We start from the raw sequence: 23,212 nt of genomic DNA on the forward strand, positions 1-23,212 counted from the left end.
GAGAGTGATAAAATACTGGAACAGGCTGCACAGTGATATGACTGGGGACTCATCCCTGGAGATATTCAGTTGGAGATGTCCCTGATGACTATAGGGGGGTTGGACAAGAGATGATACTTCCAACCCAATGAAATCTGTCATTCTGTGTGAATCTGTGAATTTGTAACTGACCAGCTGCAGTGTTTTACAAAACATGAGTGCACATGAGAAACCTGCTGTTTGTTACTTAAAAGTACAAAATATTTAAGGGAAATATTAGCAAATGAGAATTTGTGTGTGTGTGTATAAAACATGAATGATTGTTTGAATTTTAATTTGGAAAGTTTCCTGCTGGAAACTGACTTGTTCCTAAGTCTTATTTTGAGAACTTCCAGATTGCTAACAGGAAGCAGAGAAAATCTCATCCATTGTGATGCAGAAAATCAAGTACAGAGAGGAGTGTGGAGAGCAGCATGAGGAAATACACAGAACTACTGAAATTAGCTGTTTGAAAAGCATTTGTAGTCATGTTTATAAATGCAGAATGTTAAGAAGTCTGGTTTTGTGTATGAGATCAAAAAGGTTAGATGGCAAAGCAGCCGTGCATCCTTACTCTTACTGTTTGTAGTGAGAAGATGCAACAATTAGATCCCAGAAGTAATGCTGGAAATAGTGAGGTGTTCATTACATATTAAACCTTCTAATTTCATTGTTTTCAATTTTCTTTTTTTCCCCTTGATTTTAGCTGATTTGAAGAACACCATCCCTAAACTCTGTCCCCCTGTCAGTTTACCTCTGGAGCCAGAAAGTGGTAAGTGTATTCAGCTATTAAGCCCAAAAGATAACAGGTTGCATTCCCCATGAGTTTCCTCATTCAGGTATTTGCTTAGTTCAAGTAATTGTATATCATTTAAAGGGAAGAATTGTTGCCGTCCATAGTGGTAGCCTAATTTCTCTCAAGTTCACTGCCATAAGAAGTTGCTGAGGGAAAACTGATGAAGAAATATATAATTCATAAGTGTGGCTATCACATCATGTCAATAGGTAAAACTTTCTATTTTAGTGCAGCTGCTCACGAAGAAAAGCTCTGCAAGAGAAACCTTTGGGAAAGCTGTTTATTGCATTATTATCCACTGCTGTAGGATTTATAGTGCCTTTCTTGTGGCTCCTGGTGCTTGCCAGGATGGCCAGGGATGTCAGATTAGAGAAATCACCTGCAGTTTCTGCTGGCAATGCTGAATGCAAGCAGTGACAGTGAATTTTCAAATGCATACAAACAATTGCAAAGGAGATGCAAAGCCAGGCTTAGCAAATCTAGTTTTCCCCAGAAGCCAAGACGATGAAAAAGATAATTCCTCCAGAAATTATGGAAGGATTATGTTGTTTATAATTACTGATATAGAAGAATAATAGACTGTACTGACTTTAGTCCCTCTTTGTCCTTTCCTACGAGGATAAGAATATTATCTCAAAGATTATTCAGAGCTGGATCATAAGAAATGCAGTATTTGATATGTGTGTTGGGTCTCCCTTTTAAAGAGGTGTTGTAACTTGTTGTGACTCCATCTTCTTTGTAGTGGGAAGAAAATTTGTTCCAGTTTCGCAGTAAATGGGTCATATCTATATATGTTGTTTTAAAAATTAGTGGAACCTCACAATAAATGAAGCTTAACCTGTTGCCTTTCAGGACTTTGTGTCTATTCCCCCCAAAAAATATATGCAAATTGTCAACAGCTACAGACTTCTCTGATGTGTCCTCTCCAGAAATACACAGTGTACTGTTAACTGCTGTGCGTAACGGAAACGAAGCAGGTTGACTAGTCATTAGATAACTCAGTGTAACCCTTAGGCTATACTGAGATTGAGAAGTTTCATCTCTCTCTGTCCTTAATTTTCTGTTTGATTTGAACAAAAGTTCTGATCTGTTTGTCTGCCTTTCCTTAAGCCATGTGGAACTGATGGTTAGTATTTGCAAGTAATTTTCTATATTGAGTTTAGAATTTATTATTAACTGTTTTACCATCATATCTGTGTCCACCAGTCATGATCATGTTCAGACTATTTGTATTTATTAGTAGAATTTCTGCTTTTTTGATCATCATTTTAATGAAAGCTCCTATTTTTATAAGTAAACAGAAATAGTTTTTGTGTGAGATGCTAGTGGAGTGATGTGTGGATTGCACAACTCGACTTCTTTTCAAACTCTTTTCTAGGAGATGTATAAAAACTTTTTGCTAAAGCTTTCTTCCCAGTAATGTGGAGCTTAGTAGTAATTTTGTCATTTTGCTTTTATATTTTCCTTGCTTTCTTAGATATAGGAAAGTAGTGACCTAAACAGCACTTAAGGAAATTAGGCTTTTCTATCTGTCATTTTTTTTCTACTCTGAAGGCTGCCCAGAATTTAGGCACAACAAGTAAGATGCTCATTTTACCTTAAGTAACAGTCTTGATCTGTCACACCCATTTTCAGGTCATCTTTCCAAATGCAGAACAGCTAAGGATGGCTCTGGTATACAAAGGTTTGGTTAACCACCCACACAAGTAGAACCTCCCACAAAAAGGAGGAATTGTGGATTAGAGCATCTGTCTTGGGAACAGCAGTAAGGAGAAGCCAGCAAATTACAAAGAGCACAACTATCCTGAAAGTAAAATTAGCACTACCATCCTGTATTCTTTGGGTCTCTGACACCAGTGGGTGCAGCAATGCACTCAAAATGCAACTGGTCACCATCTGCCTTTCTTATGTTCTGCCTCATTTTGATAGTAAAAGTACCAGCCTGGTTACTTAGGTTAGATTGTTGTCCATGTCACACTGTCAGAGGTTTTGAAAACTTCAAAAAACTATTTCCAAGCCTTTTATGATTACATATGTTATATTAATATATGCTAGAGAAAATTAATCATTTTTAAGCTAGGCATCATAGAAAAGCTAATGGCAAGTGAATTTGCTATAGTTTGGTATTGCTTGTATATGAGGGGAAAACAATACTGTGATTCCTTTGCATTAATCAGATGGTAAGTGTGAGCAGACATCCCTTTTTAAAGGATACTGTTATGTGTGTACACATATATGTGTGTGCATGTAAGCATTTTGCCTATAATCTAACAAAAAAAAAAAAGAGGAAACCATTTGTAAAGATTTCCATCAAAGTATAAGAAAGATACTTAAATTTCAATACTTTATCAGAAGACTCAGTGAAACAGTTAGATTAATATTATGTCCAACCCAGAGTCTGACTTTACTCAAGCACAGCATTGGCCTGTATTTCAACTGACATTTGTTTGACTGCCTCTTTTCTAGTTAGCCAGTTTGCTGTGCTCAAGACCTGAATGCCCAGCAATGTGCAGCCAGGGTGCTGACACCATTCCAAGTCTGTTGTGTTTCCAGCCCCAATACACTGTGAAGAAAACCCCAGATTAACAGACATTTTAAGTCTTGTGAGAAGTAGATGATTTGTCTGTTTTTACTCATTGTTCCTGATAGACAGGGTAGAGGCATATGGGACCACAGAAGAGGGAAAAAAAAACCCAAGAAAGGCTTCTACAAGCACAAAGGCAGCAAAAGAAAGGGTAGTGAAAATGTGAATCTGCTGCTGAATGGGGCAGGAGACCTGCTGGCAAAGGATCTGAGGTGCTTCTTTCCTCAGTTGTTACTGATAAGTCCAGGCTTTAGGGCCTTGAGACCTGGGAGGAAGACTGCAGCAAGGAAAATTTATCCTCAGCGGAGGAGTGTCAGGTTAGGGAACAAACTGGACACACAAACCCATAGGGCCTGATGGGATGGTCTCTGCATGGGACTGCAGATCATGTACAGATCATATGAGCTCCATTCCCACTTCATTCAAATCAAGTGATTCATTTGAGGAACCACCAAAGCATATAATGATCTGCTTGGCCTTTTCTGTTTCTGTCTTCTATGATCCCTTAATGATTTATAATTGTTCTCTTGATGCAGAACTGAGCAGTGGCTACAGGATTTTTCAATGTGGGAATAAAATTCCCGTCAGGCTGTCTCAGCACATGGGAATTTCCATTCTAAGCAGAGATGGTGATGGTAGTACAAGTACAGATGTTGCTGATTTGGGGGATTAACAGTATCATTTGTCTTCCTGTTTTAAATCAGTGCTGAAGATATGTCAGACAGATCCTTCTTGTGAAACAAATGCAGCCTTTTAAAATCCATCTTCAGGAACTGATATACCATGGTCTTATACAGCATATTGGTATTCTGCTGTAAAATTGCTCTGTCTTTACTCCAAAGTTTGATTTTCATTCTGTTTGTAAGCTTGAGGATGTTAACCTTTTGAAACCAGCCTATTTTAAACATGGATAAAAGTCTGGTACATTTTTAGTATCATATTACTCTACTGTTTGCTATAATTTATGCTACTGAAGAAGGCAAAAAAGTCACACTGAACACAAGCATAGCAAGACTGCTTACTGCTAAAGGCCATAGATAATGCATTTGTTAGTTTTGAATGTCTGTCTGAGATGTGATTACAAGTAATATGCACCAGTTTTAAGAAAATGGCTCATTTTACATTGCTAACTTCTCAGTGGATGGGCAAAAATGAGAAGCAGCTACATTTTAGAAAGAGAGTATTTTCTACAGATGCACTCTGAGTTGATGATTTGCTGGTTTTGGAGATTGTTGGTGTAAAGACAGGTTAGTAGTCTTTGGAAAAAACCCTCTGAAATCTAGGATTATAGAATACCAAGTTAAGTCTGTAAATGTGGCTTTGGCTTGAGTCAAAGGTATCAAACGTGGCTCAAAAAGTTCATAGTCAGGATCAGAATTTGTCTTTCAGTCATAAATCAGGTACATTGAATCCAGAAATTTTATTTATGTGTGTCCTTAGCCTCATATCAAACTTATTTGATTTATGTACCTCGTCAACTTCACAAAATTTCTTCTAAATTTACCTTTATTGCATTCTTTATTCCTCATATCAAATGTTAAATTTTACAGTAAACTCGGAACTGACCTCTCTTTGCTTCCACTGAATCAGTGGTGAAACTTTTGTTGGTGAAAAGGATTTTATAACATCATTGCCTGTGAAAATTGGAGATTGAACTCTGTGCCCTCAGGAAATCTATTCCAGTCTGGTGATCTTGTGACTTGAGTGAGAACAGAGTAAGACCAGTGTGAGTCCTTCTGCAAATCCAGTCTTAAACCTTGCCTACGCAAACAAGAACATCTGGAAGAGAGAGGCTCCCTGTATGGGACGTCTATAATTTTGCAATAAAAGTTACAGGACTGGCTGGTTTCAGAGTGCTGTAATTACCCAATCAAAATGTTTGCCAAAATGTGGTTTGGAAGGTCAGAGCTTAACCTATATATAAACCATAAATGCTTTCCAGTCCATCAGGTGTACTATACTTTTTTGGTAAGGCAGTGCCAGCTTGTAACTGTGTGCCATGTGAGTGCAGTTTCTGGATGAGCCAAGTTTAGATCAGTTGTGGAAGGCTCTGTTTTGCCCATGTAGTGAAGTGGGTGTGCGTGGCTGCAGGCATTGCTGAATCCACTGTCAGGAGAAGTGAGATACTTAAAAAATAATAGCCAGAATCTCTTTTGCAGATAAGTGCTGGCTGGAGATGTCCACAGTGGTGCTGTGGATGGCTCTGGGTTAAAATAAACAGTGTTCCTACAGTTATCTGTATCTGGGGTTAGCTGGGAAGAAGATTGGAAAGGGAAACTGCTGATGGTCTCAGCATGTAAATCTAATCTGAGATTATGAGAGCTTTGTCTGGGTCTGAGAATGAAAAAAGAACCACAGTCCCCAAACCAACCCAAAAATGAACCCCATATAGGTAGAGGGAGGTCACAAGGGTCATTGCTATGAGATCTGAGGCAGAGAATAAATAAAATAAAATACATTTTAGGCATGGATCCTTGGATGTTTACATCATGAGTAGTCACTATTCTGTGCCTAGCATGGGCTGCAGTGTACACATCATGTTTTATAAGTATTTAAAATGAATGTTGCTAACTTAATTCTATCTCACATAAGGGGACAAAATAAAAATATTTTGATATAGAAGTAGGAAGTTTGGCTTGTGATCAAATGTAGAACACACTACATGTACCTAATAATAGCACTGTGCACTCACAAGGTTAATTTGATCACCTTCAAAATATTTTAGTAATGGTAAGCTGCTAAACCTCAGTGAGGTAATACAGGAAGCCAAATCCAAGCATTCAAGGTTTAAACCCAAAGAATTTATTTTGCTTTTGTGAAATCGTTTTGAATTTCTTTCTTGAGAGAGTAGAATTCAGCTTAGCAAGAATGCTTCTGAATGTTTCATCTGTGGGCAAACCAAGGCATATGAGGATTACAAGACTTACTCAAGGTCATTCAGTAAGTCAGGAGAGCAATAGGAAGAGTCAGGCTGCTGAAATAGCTTGCAGAACCAGACTGCAGGAATGACATGCCACAGCCCTGGCTGTATGAACCCCAAACCTCATTTCAGTGGTATGGCCACAGCTGTCTTTCTGTGAAGAGGGGAAGGAAGGAAACTTTGTCCATCTTTGCGAGTCATCCATTTCTCAGAAGACTAAAAGAAATTTATAATCAAATGAATAGTCACAACCTCTGCATCTGTGTCGTAAATTAACTCAAACAATAGGGCAAGATTTGCTCACTAGGAATAGCAAAGCAATAGCTGACTTGGCTCAGTCCTCACCCTGCAATTACATGGAGAGACTAACGCCTACCTCCTGCTTTTAGGACTCAGTGGCCACAGTGGGTCTCTTTTGCTTTTAAAACATATTCAGCTGTTGAGAAGAACTAAAATAATTAAAGGGCCATTCTTTCCCAAGCCTTCTTTTTTTGACTTCTGTGTGAAAAATTGAAAGCCTGAAGATATTTTTATCTGTTTCCATATGGAGAAACAGTGTTTGTGGCATTTTTAAAAGTCCACTGTGACACAGGAATACTTCTTGAGGAATACCAGAGTCAGTATGTGTGTGTATCATAGAATCGAAGAATCATAACAGTTTGAGTTGGAAGGGACCTTTGAAGGTCATCTAGTTCAACTAACCTGCAGTGATCAGGGACCTCTTTAACTAGATCAAGGTTCTCGGGGCCCCTTCCTACCTGACCTTGAATGTTGCCAGGAATGAGGCATTCACCACCTTTCTAGGCAACTTGTTCTGGTGTTTTGCCACCCTCATTGTAAAAATGTTTTTCTTTATATCTATTCTAAATCTACTCTCTTTTAATTTAAAACCATTACCCCTTGACCTCGTATACTTTTGTGGGTGTTTGGTCAATTGCTGGTAAGGGTAGTGAAGATAAAATATCACATTTGTGAAAAACATTGTCTCATCTTGGTGAGTAAGCTTGGTACTTGCCCTTTGTATGTAGATATATACAGGCAACACAGACATCTTCCTTTCAGCTACTCACCTGAAGTTCCTTGTACAGACAACGCCTGTCTCAAACACACAGACATCTGACTCATATAATCAGTGCATTTCTGAGTGTGATTTGTTTCATAGAATCATAGAATCAACCAGGTTGGAAGAGATTTCCAAGATCATCCAGTCCAACCCATCACCCAGACCTATCCAGTCACCTAGACCGTGGCACCAAGTGCCCCATCCAGTCTTTTGTTGGAAACAGCCTACAGTAATACTCTCTGCTCCTCCTGATAGTACGAGAAGTCTAGTGTGATTAACTCATATATAGGCATCTATCTTGCAGGTTACTGAGGAGAAAAGGCTACCTTAGGAAACCAGCTCCTGTTTTGGATGTAGATGTGGATATTTGCTGAATGTTATGGTAGTGCTTAGTCACATGCAGGATCTCCACTTGCTTTCCAAGGAGTTAGTGGTTTTAAGCATTCAGAAACTTGTGTGCAAGCATTATGATTCATGCTCTTTAATGTAATTATGCATGTTCAGAAACCTTTTATTTAAATCACTTGGATTCTCATGCAAACCTGGATTGATTTGCTCCAGAGTTATCTCTTTCAATATCTTTGTACTGGATACCTTTTAAGCCTATTTATATATGACCTCTGAAAATGGGACTGGACCCTCTAGTCAATCAGAGACCTTTGAATATTATGTCATTTATGCCCATCTTATGCAAGGTGAAAGTCTTCTATTGAAGAACTTCTTAATGATTTTACTTTTATATTATGATTTTAATGATTCCTCCAGTTATATTACCTTTTAATGGTTCATTTTACAGAATATCTGGATATGTGGCAACCCTTAAATATGTCTTCTGTTCTCATGGATCTATCCATCTCAAACTTTGAAGCTGTACATGTTAGTAGAGATGTGTCCCGTGATTTCTCCACTGCCAGAGACTTTTGTCTATCTGGTAAGAAATGGTTATTCATAGCTTTAGAGAAAATACTGGCTTGTGAACCTGAAAAACCAAGAACAGCTTTCCCTTACCCTTTCTGCCTTAGATATACTGTTTTTACTTATTTTTAAAGCCTGCTTCCATGTGCCTGAATTTGAGAGCAGGGAACTAAAACAGTTTGTCTAATGAAAGATACAGTACGTATGAAATACTGTGTAATGATTGCATAATTTTCACACCTCTTGGACCCAGAGATCTCTTTTGTCTCCAGGCATAGGAGAGTATCACAGTGAAGAATTAAAGGACTGATGCAATTATTTTCTAGAAAGCAGTTAAGGGAAGATCAGTTCAATGAGAAATATAGTAGAGCCACCTATTGATATCTAAAGTAACCTGTAGCTGTGGTGAATGAGGACAGGTTCACTGCTGGCTGGGATGAAGCAGAGATTGTGCTGTAGGAAAAATAAAGGGAACTGGCAAGTCCTCAGTGCCACAAAGCAGGGGAAAAAAAGGAAAATTTCTCACTCACTGCAGAAGATAGTTCTTAAAATGGGCCCACATTTTGCAGTAGATGGTCCTTGCCTTATAAGGCTGAGCAGTGCAACTTTCTAGGTTTGGGTTGTTTTGTTTTGTTTTGTTTTTTTCCTTTTCTTGTAAGTTTTTGAAGGAATATTTCTGGGAGAAAAACGTTGGGTACCCAAACTCGGATTACAAACTAGGTGAGGGAAAGGATCACATTTTTTGCTCTAAAACCTTTCCCCAGGGTTCCCTGGGGACTGTTTGAATTCAGCTGATGTCTTCAGTACTTTACTAGAAGATGTTTTTCTTTTCTTAAAACCTGTGATACCAGTTCTGTTGCTGCACTGCTTTATTTTAAAGCAAATAGAACCTTCTGCCTTTGGGCTATTTTGGAGAACGCTCTGGGAATCTGAGGATGTTTATATCTCCTTATTCTCTTTGAGAGCTACTTCATATCTTTGTTGCTTGACCTGTTGTAAAACCTTTCTTTGAAGCATCTTATAGCAATGTCATAAAACGTACTTTGAGACTACATTTTTTAACCTGCTCTTTTTCTTCATATTTCAACTCATAGCTTGTTCAAAGAACCAGTCATGTACAGTGGTTACTCTGGAAATCCAGCCTTCAACAATAAGATGCCTTTTCTACCCTGATACACAGATGTGTACACATAGCCTGCAAGGGCACAGCTGCTGGATTTTACTTAAAGAACCAGCAACATATATCTACAGGAGACAAGGTAAGAGCAGGTTAAGGCTGTAGAAGCAGGAATTGTGGTGGTCTGTGCACAATTCTTATGAATGCAAGAGTTAGGAACTCCTCAATAGACAAAAAAAGCAATATGGTTGTCTCCTAGACAGCTGCCCACTGTTTTTTTGTTGAGAAAAGACACAAGTAGGATAGGAAAATGTTCCCATGTACTTTTGATAAAATGTGGAATCGTAGTGTTACTATCTAGTGCTGAAGCAGGTGTAATAAAGGGAATCCATTGAAAGATGTTTTGGAAAGTGCAGGAAGATGAAAAGCAGGAAAAATTGTACTGAAAGTGCAACTCCCTCCATGTAGAAATTCCACTGTCAGTTGAAAGTCTTAAGGACCATTTCTGAGGAAAAAAAAAATCAAAACCAAGCACACAATAGACCCTAAAAGAAGATTAACTATTTTTTTAAGAAACTAAAATGATTTGAGAGAAATAGAAGTTGTGTAGACAGGTAAAAACTTCTACTGTTAGATTATGTAGTTATTTGTAACTGTAAATTTTATTGTTTTTTTCCCTTGATTATACAATAAACTGTCTTCATGTCATAGTGATTATTTCTAATCAGATTTAATTAGAAACCAGATAACAATTAGGAGCAAGGGAAAAGAGATTTCCTTTTCACCAAAATTTCTGTGAATGGCTTAGAAATCAGTTAAAACTTTCTGGGTACAACAAATTTGATGACAGAGAAGGGATTTATCATTGTCAAGTAAAGCGAAATCACAGACTGAGACATAAAGCTCAGGCATAAGCTTGACTTGCATGTTTGTATATTGCTGTGCACTTTTGGTTTTAGTCACTGCCTATCATATACATTGTTTTAGGAAATAAATGCAAGGTATCACCTAGCTCTGTTTTAAAGTAAGACATAATTGAGCAACTTCTTCTTTGTTTAGACAACCAATGATTCAGATAATCTTTATACAAAAAGGGGAAAATTGAGTCAAATTTTACCTTCCTATCATTTCATAATTTTCTGCAAGCAAAAAAATTAATACAGATGTTTAATCTAAAATGTAGATACTGGAATAGTTCTGTGAAAGAAAATGGAAGTATTCACAAAATGAAGTAAGGCAAGAGACAGTGATGGAAGGGCCTCTGGTACCCTATACTCTCGCATTCCCTTCTTGGTCATATAGAGGCATGTGTGTGCCTGAATTAAAATGATACTGGTGATGCCCACTTGAAGAACAGCGGTGCCTATACAGGAGTGTAGGAAATTTGGACATGGGTTGTGCTTGTTGTGCTCTGTTGAAGCTCTTCTGTCTTGTGTGATGAAGCAACTATTGGAAAGGACTTTCCTGGCAAGCATAAAACCAGTGAGCTGTGTGATTATCTTTCCACTCTCTGACTTGCTATAAATGTTTAAAGGATTAACATTGTGCTTTTTAGAGCTGAGAGCAATAAAGACTGAAAAATCTCTTCCCATTTTCTAGAAATGTTAAGATTTTTTATTCTAACATGATGTCTGATCTGGAAAAAAGAGTTTGAGTAAGGGTTTGGAAAGTTAAATATTCGTACCCAGTATCTTTAACATCTAGCACAGCATGAAGTATTTCATAGGGAGAGAATAACACCAATTTATCTGTCTTTCATTTAAAGCAGTGCATTAGGTAACACTTTAAAATTAAGGAAAAAGGGATTAGTTTTCATTCCTGAAATGGTACTAACTTGGAAAAAAAAAAAAAAAATTTTCCCCTCTGTTTCCCCTTCCAATAGATTTATTTCTGCCCATTTCTGAATCGGATTTAAGCCCATCTGTGTACATCCCATCCCACGGAGATCTGCTGGGCAAATCCCAGGTGATACGTATTGGCTTGGAGTGGAGAAATGTGAGCCAGTTCCTGGGAATCCCTTATGCTGCACCTCCCCTTGCAGAGAGACGTTTCAGTCCTCCAGAGCCCTTTGCTTGGGTGCAAACCTGGAATGCTACTGTGGCTCGGTAAGAAACTCCTCTGATCATCTGCAGAACTGCTTGTCCATCCAGGCCCACGAAAGCAGATGTAGTGTTGACCATAATACTCATGTCCTTTCTTGCAAAAGAACATATAGGGTACATTTTAGTACAAGTTTAGGACTTTGCTTAGAAAACAAACCTAACAAACAAAAAACCAAACCCCCAAAAATTTTCTCCAGCTATCTGTGAATGTATGCAAGCACTTCAAAAAAAAAAAAAAAAGGTGAATTCCAGCACATTGCCTTGAATCTGTGTGTAACTACCTAATGACTGCCTGCAGTCAGTCCATTTTCACCCTGAGTATTTATACAAGCATTTATAATATTGATACAAATACATTTTGCTCCATTTGTAGAATATTTAATCAAATGTATGTGCTGCGATGTGGATGTAAACAGAAGCTGTGGGCCTCATACAGAAATTTGTTGCCTAGTGGTAACTAGATCAGGATGAAGGATCCAAGTGATCTTTTCTGTCCAAAAACTATTAAAAGGCAAATACTGGCTAAATGGCTTGAACATAAATACAGATGTTATAGACATTTTAGTCATTGCCATGGGAGGAAAGGAGCACTAGGAAATGTATTAGCAGCTGGGCTCTATTTCTTTTAAGTCCCCGTGTCTAATGTTTCCCATTGGCTGGTCCTGGCTCTCCAGGGCTGTACAAACACAACTGTTGGTGGGGTTAGGCTGCAGGCACTCTATGAACAAAGGCTGTGTGTGCATGTTTGTGTTTCATTTAGTGTTACAATCTGAGTCTTAATTCTGCTGCATGGCAGAACCAAAAAGACGAATCTTGAATGTGTATTTTGTAATGACAAGATGATTTGGGTGATGCTGCTTAGTACATCTGTGCTGTGGAACATGTTAGGGCAAGGCATTTCCTTTAAAAACAGCCCACAGCAAACAGAAGTGCAGCAACAAGAAACAAGATACCAAAATGGAGTGCTTTTCATGTGGTCTTTCTCACAGAATTTCCCTGCTCCATATAGCAGAAGCCAAAGTGCAGAGCACAGAAACTCCCTTTGAGCAATATGTGATGCATTCACACAGAGGAAGCTGATACATAAGAGTTTGTACCCAGTTATATTCCTATCAGTAAAAGGCAGATTGTGGAAGACAGGAGGACCTGCAAGGAAAAATGTGATAGAAACAAGAAAGAGGAAATTTGAGGTGCAGAGCAGTCAAAAGGAGAGAGTCTAGTGGAAGGACTTGGTGAATTTTCTGTGGAGAGCTGAAGAAAAGGGGAACTGAGAGCTGAAGTTTGAGACCCAAGAGCCTCCTAAGCTATTATGAACCTCCATTAATGGTCTGTTTATATCCTGTGTTATCCTTCTAGCCATGGTTGGCCATGCAGTCCTGTTCAATTCCTGGCATTGAGAGCGGTCTTCATGTGGTTAGTGATGAGCTATTTGGGGTAGATAATCTGCCCAAGAGCTTACACAGTTAAGGAAACAACCTTGCAAGGGAGATGGGAAATTCACAGCCTTCAGGCCTGATGTGAATCACCAACTACTTTGGTGGAAACACCCTGATGCTACAGTTTTAGAGACCTATCATCTGTCTGGAGGTTATTCAGTCTCTCCACTACTCAGAATTTGTTTCCAGAGGTTTCTAATAAAGCCTGTGATGAAACAAGTCAAAAGAGGTGTGACATTGTCTTGGGGAGTCAAAAGAACATCTGATCAGTTGTGGTCTCATCCTTCAGGCTGCACATGAGTTGTGATGTTGACAGCCTAATCACAGTACCCACACACAGCCTCATGTATATTGGAAGAATCTGGCAAGGCATGGCTTTCTGCTTCTTCAGGTGCACAGTGATGTTGAGTTAGTGCACATGACATCAGCTCGTTTGATCTGTAGCATGGTTTCTAGTGAGACTTTGGTAAGAACCATCCTCCTCTGTGGTCTATTTTTGAAGGCCTGATGGTGCAATGAGCAGCCTGGCTGAGATTTTCAAAACAGTTTAGTGGCCTTAGTTAATCTGCTCCTGTCTCTCAGTGCTTCCTTTGGCCAGTGAAGAATTGACAAGTATCTTCTATTATTAATTTAAGGCTAAAAAAATAAGTCTTTGAGCATAGCTCCATGAAGGTCCACATGGGGAATCAGGGGCTTCACTCTCCATGTGTACAGAAAGTGTGAGAAACTATATTTTTGAGGACTCTCTACTGGGCTTGCACAGTATTTGTATACCATAAATTCACATTAGCACAGTGCCATTATTAATGGAAATGGAATATTTATTTGTCACTCTGGACTTGATGAAAGACTTAAAAAAAAAACTGAAACAAGCCAAAGAGAACCAAGGAAAGAATCCATGCAGCTGCTGGAGGAGCTGTTGGACTTGTCTCAGCAGGTGGCAGCCTTTCCCTGGAGTCAGTGCTAGCATGAGGTGATCCTGGGAACTGGAGTTGCTGGAGATCTTGATGAGTTGTCAGAAACAAAAAAGGAAAAAAAAATCTAGCCAGGAGTGCAGTGATGATTCCTGCTGCCTGTGGAAAGTTGCATGATCAATAGCATTAGACCTGTTGTCCTGGATGGATTCCCACCTGGAAATTCGTGTTTTGTCTACCTCAAATGGCTCTAGCAGTTTTGGTTGGAGATAATGTGCTTCACTAAGTCAGTGTGAAAGCTGTTGAGTGATATCACCTTCCTAGTAACCTTCCTTATGGAAAGACTTTGTAGGACTGCATTAAACTTGGTCATTCTCCTCCTAGTTTTCTACTAATTTCTTCACACCTTCAGTGTAAAATTTTACAAGGGTATTAAAAATGGCAATTTAGAAAGAATTCCCTGGGACTTTACTGTCTTTTCTATAGCCTCCTCTTTTTGCTCCTTCCCTAATTAATTGTGATGCTTTGTTCATTATGTGATATAAATACATCCCTGAAGTAGAAGGAACTGATTTCAAAATAGCACATAGCTGAACTGCACAGATCGTCCCTTTGATGGGTTTTGTGGAGAGAGCTGGAACACATGAATCTCATATAGATAATGGCCAGAAAATTACTTTCTGTATGTGGCTGTTGAATTCCTATTGAAAGCTTATTTTTAACATTGCTTGACACTATTAATGGTCTGCTAAGATGCTTCGAACATGCAGTGTCTAAAAATGCCTTAAAATGTTGAACTTACAGTGTCTTCCCACATGCCATTAGACTTTAAAATAAATATAAATAAATGCAGCCTACACACTATTAGAAATTAAAATAAATAACTGGCATATCAGTAAGAGTGGATTACAAAGAAGTGCAAGCAATAGCAGTGGGAAACCTCTGCCTTGGACCCCCAATCCTGCTTCCCTTACATCTGGTGCTAATTTTGTGCAGTTTATATAAAGTGTGAATTTTCCAGAGGCTTATTTTAAAATTCTAATCTTTTAAAAACGAGGCTGGTCTTCTGGGGGAAGCATTCTAGACATGAAAAGGCAATGTATTTTTTGCATTTTTGTGTGTGCACACATACAAACCCATGTCTTTGCTACTGAGGTATAAGTGGGCTCAGTTTTAAACGCGATTGATTTTGAAGGATTTTGTAAACTTAGTACATCAAAACATATATTAGACAATAGAAGTAGCAGCAGTGTAAAAAGAGTAGGAGCCTTTTAATTGTAACTTTTTCAATCCATGTCCCCAGGGCAGCTTGTTGGCAGCCAGGAGATGGAGATGCCCCATCATACTCTGTCAGTGAAGACTGCCTATATCTGAACGTCTTTGTTCCTGCCACCACTGTAAGTAGGAGCTGAGTTGAGGTTTTTTTTTGTTCTGTAGCCAAACACTGTCTCTTTTAGAAGTACTTCTAACTGGCATGGATGGTTGTTTTTTTTTTCTGTGGTATTCACAAAATCCTGCAAGGTTAAATGAGGCAGTCTGTTATTTGTGCTGGGGTGTAAGAGTGTTATTCCCTATAGGCTTTCAGTGAGCTGTGTTTGAGTAACTAGGAAAGTAGAAAATTAAAAACCTAGGAATAAAAGAGATACAAAGAGGGGAAAAAAAACACACAAGAAAATAAGGACAGAAATGGCAAGGTCCCTGAATTAAGATCATTAAACAATGATATGATAATCTAAAACATGTCATATCAATACTTACCACCAGTTGAGCAGCAGCAGGTGAGATGTTTTCACCTTGATCTTCACTGTTGACACCTTCCTGTTGACACCTGTGGGATCTCTGTTAAGGAATAAAGTTAGCAAGCAATGGTAGACATTTTAAAGATGACCAGGCCAGTGGTACAATCTGAGACATGGTCATTTGAAACCTCTTGAATTTCTCATTCTAAGCAGATAAAAACTAAAGCTTCAAGTTAGAGCCAAGCTTAGATGGTTAGCCAAATCCCCGAGGATAAAGATGCTGAACAACATGTGAATCACATCGGAGAGCATGCTCAGATCAGAAGGGATCAGTTTGGTGGGTTTTGTTTTTGTTTTTTTCTTCCCACAGTACTGGTAATTTTTAGGAGGTGTTTGTGATTGTAGTAGAAATTTATGATTCTCCCATACTGCATAGTCTGCATGCTCTGGCTATCTGACAGCAGCACAGAGCCCCTTGCAGATCTTGTTAATCATGAGAAAGACCAGCAGTATGTTTTCTCCCTGCAGCATCAAACTGTCATTTTGCCTTAAGCACAGTCATCACTTACTGAAAACATCAGGTCACTGTCCCAGGCAGTTTGCCATCTCCACTCAAGTGCTGCTTTCAAGACAGCTTATTTGAAGGCATTGTATTTTTCTACCATCTGATAGACTAAATAGGTTAGTCTTTTCTCCTTGCCAGTACTAAGAGCTGAATTCCTTGTATCTTTTGTGGAGATGTAACTTAGAAGAAGGTCTGATCAAGTCAATCAGTTTCACATGTGTAAGTCCAGCCCAAGAGAGAACCAAAACTTCTGTTTTTGCAGAAGTAGCTGGGAGCAGAAGGCATGGCATTTTCCTGTTTCTTTTTGTGGCAAGCTCTATTTTTCACTCACATACAGAGACTTATGTATTTTCAGCTCATGGAAAGTTAAATTAGCTAGTAAACAGTGAATGAAAAAATCTCCTAGAGCAAAGGCAGAGACTGTTTAGGAGCATTTGAAGCCTGAACAAGAGCACAATGCAGAGACTGTCCTGGGCAGCATCAGGAAAAGGGTGGCCAGCAGGTCTAGTGAGGCTCTTCTTCCCCTCTGCCCTGGTGAGACCACACCTGGAATACTGTGTCCAATTTTGGGCTCCACACTTCCAGAGAGACAAGGACCTGCTGGAAAGAGTGCAGCAGAGAGCCACAAGGATGATTTGGATGACTTGAAATCTCCCCTACAAAGAGAGACTAAGAAACCTGGGGCTGTTCAGTCTGGAAAAATGTAATGGAGAGGTAACTAAGTAATATGAGATGATATTTTTTCAAAATTAATATTTATTAGTTTTCAATATTCAGGAGTCTCACCCCCCTGACCACTGATTTTAATAATAATCAGGTTCTTTTGCAATGGTCACTGAATCATTGTACAAAGGATAAAGGCAAAAAATGATCTAGAAATAGCTAGCAAAAATGCAACATTAAACCATTAGAACTGGAAGAGAAGTTCTTGCAGTCCCTTATGGCATCGTCCCTGTTGCATTCAATTCCTTACTGAGTAATATTGCACAGCAGTAAAAGCACCAGAAGTTGCCTGGCTTGGTAAAGTTTACATCTATTCCAGCCAAGTAGCTTATTAAATATTTTACAGAAGAGCAGAGGAGATAGTTCCGAATATTATGAAACCTTTCACACTTCCACATGACTTGCAGCTTCTAGGTGGATACTGGACCACTCTTCCCCTTGAGATTTTGTCCACGGGACATAATCCCCTGCAGGTGTGAGACCACGATGAAGCAGCTGGACTCCCCAGAACACACTTTTTATTTCACTTTGTGTATCAGGATAGGATAAAACCAACAAACCAACCAAACCAAAGCAACACAAACCAAAATACCAAAAAACAACCAACCAAGCAAAGAAGACCCCACCCCCAAACCAGAACTTCTTCGTATTTATTTCAAGTATCATCTTAGCTGAGCTGTAATCTATTGGTAAATGCTGAGGTCTTCCGGGGCAGTTCTGCTTTTCTGCTGCTAGCAGCAGCAAGCCTAGCTGCAGCTCTTCTGTGTGCAGAGAGGGTCTATGTAGGGTAGGTGTTGTGGGAGAAAGCCTTCATTTCTGCACAAAATTGGGTAGCTCTGCAAGGAATGCTAACATGGCTGGCAACCCATTGTAGCTACTTCCCATCTCAGGAACCCTACTGGGCTCTTTCAGGGCAGACCCCCTCTGTGCTTCATTAGAGGCAAATCTCTCCCATGGAGGACCCCTCTATATATGTAGCATGGGAAAGCCTCCACGGGGCTTAAAGAAGCAATGAGGAACTCTCGTCAGCTGAGACTTTTGAGACTAGGCAGTGTTTCACTGCTGAAGCCTGCAGAGTAGGAAGGAGCCTTTCACAGCTATTGAGTTAGGCCTGCTCAAGATGAAGCAACCCATGAGGCCTTTTCCTTCTCAGTCTCCCACTTGATTGAACTTTTCCTGTGTGTTTGTCTAAAGCAAACATGATACAGCAAAGCTGAGCCCACCACAAGTTCAACGGCTAGGTCAGCAGGATGGGTATCTCTTGAGCTTACCTGCTGCAGTTGCTGGCTAGCGGAACATTGTGATGGCATTAAATCTTGTTTAAACTGGACATAGTGTGCTCTTTAATGGTATATAGGCCATTGTGGACAATTTAGCCCTAAATCTTCAGACAGACCACATATCCTGTTGTTATGGTCACTGTTAGAAAGCTATGAATAGCTTAGATCATTTTAATGGAGAAGGTGTTCTTACCAGTGCCATAGAAAATTAGTTGGTTATGGGAATATTAACCTGGCTGTTGTCATGGCAGGTCAAAAACATGTCAGTGTTGCTGTTCTTCCACAATGGAGGAAGTTACAGTGCTGAGGCGGGAAAGGCATCTATAGATGGATCATACCTGGCTGCCATCGGGAACATCATTGTTGTGACAGCAAACTATCGGGTCGGTGTTTTTGGCTTCCTTAGTACTGGTAAGTCATGGATTTCTAGAACAAACACAACTGTGAGCTAGACTGCATTCTGTAGCACTGCTATTTGTAATTTAAAAAAAAGTTTAATTTTTAAATTTGAGCAACTTGTGTCTTTCACTTATTTTCTTTTTTTTTTTTTTTGGGGGGGGAGGGTGGGGGGTGAGAGGTAGGGGGTGAAAGTGGCCAATAAATTGTGAGGACTTGATCTGAATTGAAAGGGGAAAGGCTGGAGGCAGAAGGACAAAACCCCCAAGCATCTATATCAAAGCACTAGCTAAACTTCTGTTGCAGATGAGACTGTGAACATGAGCAGAGCTTAGGCATTAAAATTCCTGCTGATTTCAGTGGCTTGTTGTTGTGGATATGGTTTTCAATGTTTCCAACTCCCAGGTGCTCCATCCTTGAAAATTTGCCAATAATTGATTGTGCCTGTATCAGAGAGGGATAACTGTAGCTGAATCTAAGAATGACATGAAAATATGGAAAGTATAGCACAAAGATAGCTGCGTAATTTCTCAGTAGTTCAACCTGACTTCTTTGAAGTACTTGCTGTGTTTAATTTGAATATTGTTATCTCATGGACATGACTGAATGTGACATCTGTTTGCATCCCTTCCCCATACTCCAGTGTAAAGAGCACTTCTGCTCTCCTATGGCCTCTCAATACCAGCTGCCATTAAAAATTATGCAAATTCCCATTACCTACAGAATTTTATGTTGTACAAAGAAACATGTACACGTGAAAATACACGTGCACATGCCCCTCAACTTTTGTGATAATGGCATCTGGTCTTTGGGGTTGTTTGTTTGTTTGTTTTAAATTTTGCCTTTTGGTAGATTTGCCAGTTTCAGAAAGTAGCCACTACTTCTCTTTCTACCACCTTTCAGTTCTGGCTGGGGCAGAAGAACCTAAAGTACAGAGCTATGTAGAGTAAATGCATCAATTCCAAGTGGAGCTTTGGTGTCATGAGTCTGGTGGCAATGCTTGGTTTCTCTAGTGGACATTTTAGTACCTTTATAACCTTCAAGAGGTTATATTTGCCATGTTTGCAAGCACCAGACCTACATATTTTGCCTCCTGATTCTTTTGAGTATTTACTTCTGGTGACACTGGAGGGCTTTTGCCTAATTAGGGTTTATAACTGCAGCTATTGGTTATTGCTTGCCTTCTGTTAGTGTGTTTTGGGTTTTGGGTTTTTTTTTGTTTTCCCCCAAAGCTCACTCCAGCTGTTTTTGATTCAGTAGCTAGAATGCTGGCACCACAAACTCCTTACTCATTTAAATATGAAGTTGGCAACCGGTGTATCTGGGGAAAGAATCACTGTTTTCATCAGTGCAGACCAGATGCTTATGAAAGTGATACTGTGGCTTCACTTTTGGTAGAGCCCAATGCGGAGTGGATATATACTGCATGAGCTTCCCTTATGCAGCACAGCCCACGTGTTACACAGTAAACTCCTTCAGCCCTCTGAATCTCACCTGAGTTTCTTCCTAAGCGGAAACTGCAAGCTGGGCTGAGTATTATATTGTGGTATCTATGTGATGGCTCACAATCTAAGGAATAGGATGAATTCTTCTCCCTCTTTTTAATGGAGATCCATGCACATGGCCCAAAACATCAGTTTGTGAGATGAGTGTACTGAATTTTAGTGAGAAAAATTAGATTATAGGCTGTGAAAGGGAAACAGTGGTGATGTCTACTTCACTCATAGGCTTGCTGAGATATATAAAAACAAGAACACAAAACACAGATAGGACAGAGTGGGAGAGTCAGAGTGTGTGGGTCTCTGTTGCAGTTGGTGCCTGTGCTTTTCTTCCTGTACTTCTTCTGTGTAAGTAAGAAATCTTACTGCTTTCTAACCCCCTTACAGATCCTCCAAACTCACCTTGCATGTAAGATATACTCTGAGGTAAGGTAGAGGGGTGGAAAGAAGGTAGAAGGGTGGTTGGGAGCTCCTCCTGGGGACTCTGATTTCTGGAAGGGGTGTTGTGTTTCTGTGTTGCTTTTAACTTGTATATTTCTGTATATAGCTGAAAATATTGTAAATATCTGCTTGCATATTGTTCTAAGCTGTAAATATAAAGCTTCATTCCTTGACTTCCAACTGGCTGAGTCTAGTCTGGGTGACTTCATAAGAGTGGGGGAGCAGGTAACTCCCAAAACATCACAACATTCCTTCAGATAGGAGTGGTCCCCTATAGGGAGTGTTCAAGCACCTTTCTCTTCCATAGCCTTTAAATTCAGGTCTCAAGATAAGTGCAGTGCTTCTTAGCCTCTTCATCTGTAGGAAATCTTTGGTGTGTATTTGGGAAAATCCTTTTGCTCCAGATGAAAGTGGAGCAAGTGGGCCAAACTTGCAGTTTGCAAGTGCCACTGAAATAAGCTAAGCACCACATTCATGAGAAGCCCAAAAGTTTCTTCAGTGTCACACACCTCTCTCCTCTGTGTCACTTTTAGTCCATGTGAGGGTGATCAGCTGCAGTGCATCTGCAGAAGGCTCTGTACCAGCATGGATTTTCAGTCATACCCATTCTGTTGAGCAATGCTCCCACTGCAATATCTATTCTTTGGTCTGCCACAAGTAGGTGGATTATCTCTGACCCTTATGGACATAACCAGTAGACACCGGGGTTTTTCAGTGAATGTTATCTTGCCTGAGTCAAATACCATGAGAGCTTGTCTCAAGCCACATCCAGAGATGTTTTCCACTTGAGTAAGAGTGGAAAGCCTTGGACAAATTGTGGTCCTTTGGCAGAAGTTCACCCTTTGGTGAAGGCAGGACTGAAGTTACAAATAAAAGTTATGATCCTCTGAGCAATATCGGTTTCATTGTCCAACTAAGCAAAGTGCTGAATTTTTTCATGATGAGTTGTCATAAAGTGCAAAACTAGAAATGAAGAAGTTAAATGGAGATTTTGGGGGAGGAAGGGTAATGAAAACAAGATTTCTTTTTTGTGTGGTTGTTTTTTTTTGTTAGTTCTGTAGGTGTTCTGGTCCCTCATTGACAGGGCATTTGCAGACAGTCAAAGAGCTCTTACTCTTCTAAGTACACAGGATATTTAATTGAATTTACTGTCACTCATTAATGTTGCAAAAGGTGATGCACATTCTTACTAGTGTCTTCTCCTCTCATTTTATACCCAGAAAAGCTAAGGTGAATTGACAGTGTATTGGATGGCAAGAACATGGAGAAGGCAGTCATGTTTTCATGATTATTTTAAACATCCACAAAGTCATATAAACCAGGATGATTTTCATGCTTAAATTTAGCACTATTGTTCTTCTCCAGTTTAGTAATAACAGAAATGCATTTGGTTGTCATTGTTTTCTTCCTTCTAAGCCATTTTCTTTTCATCATCCCTGAGAATGTAATCTTTTCCTGGTCACAGACTGCTCATGAGCTTTATATCCAGGCCTATCTCAAGCAGCGGGAAGAATTTCTGTGTTTCTTTGGTCTAACTACTGTGAATGTCCATGCATGCATCAACAGACATTGAGGTGCTGGAACGTGTCCAGAGAAGGGCGACAAAGCTGGTGAGGGGCCTGGAACACAAACCCTATGAGGAGAGACTGAGGGAGCTGGGGGTGTTTAGCCTGGAGAAGAGGAGGCCTAGGGGCGACCACATTGCTGTCTGCAACTACCTGAAGGGACACTGTAGCCAGGTGGGGTTGGTCTCTTCTCCCAGGCAAGCAGCAATAGAACAAGGGGACACAGTCTCAAGTTGTGCCGGGGAAAGTATAGGCTGGATGTTAGGAGGAAATTCTTCACAGAGAGAGTGATTGGCACTGGAATGGGCTGCACAGGGAGGTGGTGGAGTCACTGTCCCTGGAGGTGTTGAAGAAAAGCCTGGATGAGGCACTTAGTGCCATGGTCTAGTTGACTGGATAGGGCTGGGTGCTAGGTTGGACTGGCTGATCTTGGAGGTCTCTTCCAAGCTGGTTGTATCTATGAACAGTGTGACACATTTCAGAACCTGGCTGTGGTTTTTGGCAGGTCAAAAAGAACTGGTTGTATTTCCCTTCTCAGCCTTGTTGTTTAATACGCCAGTACTAAGGCAACATTTTGTGGCTGAAACAAATGGATTTCACTTCCTCTGGGAAGGTCTCATGAGGAATGCAGCAAGCCTTGAAATGAGGTTTCATTTTTAACAGTGTAGAGGGGATTTATTGCTAGATAGAGAACTCTTAGAACTAGTGTGCAGAACAAACACAGAGACTCTAAAAACTAAAGCAGGGAAAGTTCTTCTTTTATTGTTTCACTGGTGTGGCTTGATCTGATCATTTGAAGCTACAGGTGGAAGGTTGTAGTTTCTGGGGCCACTTAGTTCTTGGCTGCACTGCTGAAAGGGTACTTAGGGTGGTAGCAGTTGTGACGTGGGCATCTGTAAGGTCTGCAAGGCTATCAATAATCTGTTCTCCTCTGTTTTCTTTTCTGCTGCTAAATTGGTCTCTCTGATATCTCTGTAATTCATCCCTGTAGACATATGGATATCTACTACAGGATGTATGATTTCAATCGTTCTTTGCCTGAGGCAAGGCTACTTGCCCACAAAGTGTCAGCTTTTTATTCCACTATCTGTTCATTCTGATTCATCAGTTTCTGAGCTCAGCCTTTACTTTAAAATTGT

At 39.8% G+C, this 23,212-nt stretch overlaps 1 protein-coding gene across 1 annotated transcript in view; it reads left to right on the plus strand.

The window, feature by feature from the left end:
- The window catches only part of TG (thyroglobulin), a 140,687-nt gene that overhangs the window by 57,010 nt on the left and 60,465 nt on the right, over positions 1–23,212 (plus strand). Inside the window, exons 35-40 of the mRNA XM_064154223.1 lie at positions 725–790; positions 8,178–8,312; positions 9,391–9,555; positions 11,296–11,518; positions 15,169–15,262; positions 18,424–18,583. Of these exons, the coding sequence (XP_064010293.1) occupies positions 725–790; positions 8,178–8,312; positions 9,391–9,555; positions 11,296–11,518; positions 15,169–15,262; positions 18,424–18,583 (843 nt within the window). The remainder of the gene's footprint in view (positions 1–724; positions 791–8,177; positions 8,313–9,390; positions 9,556–11,295; positions 11,519–15,168; positions 15,263–18,423; positions 18,584–23,212) is intronic.

This window comes from Pogoniulus pusillus, chromosome 14 (assembly GCF_015220805.1).
Source record: "Pogoniulus pusillus isolate bPogPus1 chromosome 14, bPogPus1.pri, whole genome shotgun sequence".
Classification (NCBI taxonomy): domain Eukaryota; kingdom Metazoa; phylum Chordata; class Aves; order Piciformes; family Lybiidae; genus Pogoniulus; species Pogoniulus pusillus.